The following is a 4,863-nucleotide window of genomic DNA, read 5'->3' on the forward strand; positions in this document are numbered from 1 at the left end:
TGACTCAATTTTGTAACAGTATCCTTATATGATTAGAGATATTTATATGTATACACACACACACACACACACACACATATATATATATATATATTTATAATCCTGCAAATTATTTCTCAATCTCTAACAGTACCACAAAATCATGTTTCCTTGCACCAACTTCCCTTGGCTGATGAACAAGTTAATGACTTCTTTTCTTGGCGAGCTCAGCCGAAGACTTCTTGCAGATGCACCTCTATTTCACAAAACATGTAGAAATATATAAAACGGACATGCAATGCATGAAACATGTTCACAAAATGTGGGTATGAAATCCCAGGGCAAGAGTGAGCAAAGGGGGGGAGGGAGAGCGAACAATTGCTGCTAATAGGAGTGCAAGGTGAGATTTTTCTAGTTAGTTTGCTTGGTTGCTTGGTTGCAGAAGAGCCCTCATCATCCTCATCATCCAAAGTGCTTTTCCACCCACATGTTCTGAGCGCAATAGTCGTCGTTGAATCTGCTACCTCCACCGACTTGCGGAGCGCAGCAGGGATGGACACTCACAGCTCTGTCGAAGAAGCCTCATGAATGCCGAATAACAAACAACCAGCCAGGAACCCATCTCTTCAGAATGGGAAACATTTGAAGCGTTGTCGTGGAGCTGTCTGGGGAAGTAAAACAGGGAAGGGTAGGCACTGTGATTTCAAAGATAGGTAAGGCTTGTTCTACGCTTGTTGCCTTGAATCCTTTTGCAGGAGTGTGGTGCGAGGACGCTTGTAGTGTCGGTAGTTTTTAAGTTGGCTGAAGTTTTCGAATGTAGAGGTTGGACCACGAATGTGGATTGTGTAGTGGGGTTGTGGCATCACTGGCATTTGGAAAGGGTTTGAATTTTTTTTTTTATGGTTTCAAAGATGGGTGGAGTGTATTTCGCGCTTGTGATGTGGATGTCGATTTGAATTTAATTGAGGAGGTTAGTCCTCTGGAGCGTTGTATTGAACGCGTAAATTTTCCACCTTGTTAGGTCTTCCGGACTCTTCCGTGTGGCTTGAATGTACTGAATGGTTTACGCTTTGTGGAGGTATATACAAAATTAACATGTTTTTTTACTCTTTGGTGATAGTCAGAGTGATAAGGAACCATGGCGTCCTACTACAATTGGGCTGGTGGCATTTTCGGAGGACAACCGAACCTTGACTTGCAATCTGAAGGCATGCTCACCAAAGAGCAGCTGCTGCAACTATTTCGGGACTTTTCGAGCGTTCTTGATCAACCTGGTAAGTATGCCATGTGGTGCATTCTTTGAGATTGTTTTGTTGTCTTCTTGTGAAAAATGTTGTAGCATCAATTAAAGTATCCGCATTTTCTGAAATTTCATTATTTAAAGAAGTAATGTGATCTCCATTCATTTGCTGGTCTAATGTTGAATAGACTGGCCTGCAATATCTGGTTGGTTGTGCTGATAATCCTTGATGACCATCTTCGAATGAACTCGTCACCACCTCTAATTTGGCACCGTTGACGGAGTCGTGGTTGATTATCATGAACTTTCTCATTCTCTTTCTTACAGATCTGCGTCGCATTGTTTGCTTGTTCCTTTGACATTTTGTCATACGTTTGATGTATTGTGGTTCCATGGTCTTGTGTGAAAACAGAGACAAAAAGCCGTATTGCAGATGCTATTAAGGACGAGCAGGTGATATTCTTTCGCAATTCTGTTAAAATGGACATGACTTACTATACGCTTTATTATGAGTTTCACTTTATGTGAAAAATATGAATGATGCTTTTTGACTAGATGTTGGCCTACTTCGGTGCGGACCTAGAATGTGCTGAATGATTGTAATTTTGCTGGATTTGTAAGTGCAATCTCGCCCACTTCATGTACCCTAGCTGTCTATAATGGTTTTTCTTCCCACCCTTGTGTTTGGCTTGTTCAGTTCTAATGTTTTTTTGAATGACAATATGGATGTCCCAGGAAGCAGTAAATGTAACAACTGAAATTCAGGAGGAGCTGTTTCTCAAGATGGGTGTAGGTGACATTCCTCTTCATTCTTCTTCTAAATACGGCTTGCTGGAGATCATAGTGCTTCCTTACATCCAGCCTTCGTAGGTTTTAGCAGCCAGCTTCTTATACTCGCAGAATCTATTCACTGGCTTGCAGGGATGGATCTTATGAAATGTTGCAGATTATGTTAGTGGGACATGTCTACGTCTACCGTGCTTTGATTGTGCAAGAACTTAAAGTGGTCAATTTTCTGTTGGTGAGATTTTTCTTTGCTGAATGCAAGAATTTAGGTTCTTGGTCCAGCATCTTGGCTGAGACAAAATGTGTCAAAGGTATGAGAACATAATGTTGAAAGTATCATTACTACCCCTTTGTTTGCAGATCCGAAATTTGGAATTGAGTGCTTGGGAAAGGTGAATACGGTTTACTCAGATGATCGTGACTTGATGATTCAATTCTACCAATTCGTGTCGCGGTAAGCACAAGGATATTCCCCACAAGTTATTAGAAACTCGCTTTTTCTTCTGATAGTGTATACTATATGACGTGGAGGAAACAGGAATTGATGCGTTTCATAATTCCGAAAGTTCGAATCTCGTATTTGTCATCACCTGCTAGTTTTACTTATGATAATGAAATCATTGGTTAGGGAAGAGATGGCATGTGAAGAGGCAGAATTAGGACCGGAAGCTTTTGCACGGAAAATGGAGGAGGTCAAGAAGTCTCAGCAACAGGTACACACACATAAAATTATTGAAAGTGCAGAAAAACATGCGAAGTGATCATTTGGGGGTGCTGGAAAAACTTGGTCCTAGTCCTACAATAGATGTATTTATTGATGGTCAAAAAATTGTATTCTTTTTTCGGTCGTCATAGTGAAAGTACAAGGGACGTGGAGAGTGGTCTGCATCTTGGTGTCTAGTAGGATCGAAATTGTCTGCATCATTGTCTGGTACATATCGCATCGGAAAACAATGTGCAAGGTGATTGTAACTAGCAGTAATATAACATGTGCTTCGTCTATAGTCATGTAGCTTGAACATGTGCTTTATGCAGCAAAGGGGTATGTTGCAGCAACTGCGAGCCTTTCCTGTAGATCAGCAGCAAGCATTTTTTCAGATGGTAAGTATCTAGCTCAACTTGACTCATAGTTCCTTTTTACTGCACTGACTGCAGATGTCATATACAAGTGTACCTTGAGAGCCAGTTCTTTTAACATTCTCAACAGACTCAACTCAACACACGGAGTTCATTTCATATGCATTTTTAGCTTGAGGACATTTTTTCACTTTTGTTTCAATCTGTTCCTACGCTCGCTTTGTTTTGGTATTTCCCCAGCTACAATCCAAAATGCACGAGGTGCAAAGTGAGGGTGGTGCAGCTATGACAACGCAGGAGATTCAGGAATTCTTTCAACACCAACACACGCTACTCCAGCGGAAGGGTAGTCCATCCTCTCAACAGTATACCCCAGACAACAGTGGCACCTCAGGAACTAGACCAGGGTCTCAACCCAAGTTTTACGGATGACACCATTTAACACATGAAAGCAGTGGGTGATTCTTATGACCAGGGTCCAATTAGAAGTCTGAATACTTAACTGTCTCGGAAAGGGGTAGTCAATGACGGTAGCTTTTGAGAGCCGAGAAAGATGGTGCTTTCTTTGTTACTATTCTTTTCAATGTTGTACATCTAGAGGCTCATGTTTTTTCTCTTGCTGTCTGCCTCATTTCTTCGACCGTTGCATCTGCATAACGATGGTGTTTTAGAGCGATGATTCCTGTGTGCATGCTTTTTGTAGACCTGGAATAATGGTAGCTTGTCTTGTCTTGTCTTTTTTTTTTTTTTTTTTTGAAAGACGGCATAGCCAGCCTGTATGAGTGTTGCATCACAGCTTCATTAGCCCTTGATACTGGGTATTTTGGAGCTGTTATCATGTAGACAGGCCAGAGCACATAATTCGATAACATCATGATGTTAGGGCTGTAGACTAAAGTGAACTAATATAATTTCAAAACCAATGAAGTGTTGGAAATATACATTGATTGGAAAGTAAATTAGAGATGTTGAACCTAGCTTGAGATGTTCGCCTCTTAATGTCTCAAAGTGGATTAAAGGTTTAACATTTATGAAAAAGGTTCAAATGTTAGAATTTTTATTAAATCTTTATATTATGTTATTTTTATTTTTAAAAATGCCATAAATATAATTTGCAAGTTCCTAAACCATATTAGGATGGATAGTAGAGATAACACTTCTTGTTCGTATTTTGTTTCTTTATTACTAGGTCTTTCTAAAAGTATTATAGAATATGGTAATAAAAAATAATCTCTACTATCTACAATTTATATAATATTTTCATACACTTCATTCATATTTGTTTGATAAGATGTTTTTACCAATTCTATAATTAATTTACTATGTACTTTTGTATTAACTATATTTTCTATTCTTTCACATTTAACATTTTTTTTCTTTACTTCTACTTTAATTCTAGAATCATATTTAAAAACACTCCTACAATTTGAATCACAATGGAACACCATAAACCTCTTATTTGTTTGTTTGTTTTTTTTTTTTGTTTTATTTATTTATTTATTTTTTTATGTAAATATATTTTATGTGATTAAAATATGATAGTTGCACAACAATTTGATAAAAGAAAATGAAAAAGGATTGCACTTCGGTACTTGTAAAAATTGTCTCTTATTGCCTACTCATAATAACATGTATAATTTATAAAAGGCTTTGGAGTTACATACTAAGATTTAAAATCTTTATAATCTTAAGACTTCATCTTCTAAAATCCATGCATAGAAGTTGGTTCTAAGATATTTTCTTTGGAAATATTCAAAGTTTTTTAAATACTTGATTAAATT

General features: G+C 37.9%; 1 protein-coding gene across 3 annotated transcripts; it reads left to right on the forward strand.

The window, feature by feature from the left end:
- The first annotated feature begins 288 nt into the window (after positions 1-288).
- On the forward strand, positions 289-3,697 carry LOC112279205 (uncharacterized). Of its 3 annotated transcripts, none has more exons than XM_024513415.3 (8): positions 289-692; positions 1,100-1,253; positions 1,632-1,672; positions 1,955-2,012; positions 2,366-2,459; positions 2,634-2,718; positions 3,041-3,106; positions 3,323-3,697. In XM_024513415.3, the coding sequence occupies exons 2-8, from the start codon at positions 1,118-1,120 to the stop codon at positions 3,512-3,514; spliced, it is 672 nt and encodes a 223-aa protein (XP_024369183.2). In that variant the 5' UTR covers positions 289-692; positions 1,100-1,117; the 3' UTR covers positions 3,515-3,697. The 3 variants fall into 3 exon arrangements, with proteins under 3 accessions (XP_024369183.2, XP_024369193.2, XP_024369201.2); XM_024513425.3 differs by having other exon boundaries at positions 302-692; positions 1,104-1,253; XM_024513433.3 differs by lacking the exon at positions 289-692 and adding an exon at positions 733-949.
- Positions 3,698-4,863: the final 1,166 nt, after the last annotated feature.

This window comes from Physcomitrium patens, chromosome 1, assembly GCF_059467195.1.
Source record: "Physcomitrium patens ecotype Gransden chromosome 1, ASM5946719v1, whole genome shotgun sequence".
NCBI lineage: Eukaryota > Viridiplantae > Streptophyta > Bryopsida > Funariales > Funariaceae > Physcomitrium > Physcomitrium patens.

Bases quoted from the DNA above. Each gene is read 5' to 3' on its own strand.
- LOC112279205 (XM_024513415.3), top strand. From the start codon at position 1,118: ATGGCGTCCTACTACAATTGGGCTGGTGGCATTTTCGGAGGACAACCG. The intron at 2,719-3,040 runs GTACACACACAT...TGCTTTATGCAG, and splicing joins TCAAGAAGTCTCAGCAACAG to CAAAGGGGTATGTTGCAGCA. The intron at 3,107-3,322 runs GTAAGTATCTAG...GTATTTCCCCAG, and splicing joins AGCAAGCATTTTTTCAGATG to CTACAATCCAAAATGCACGA.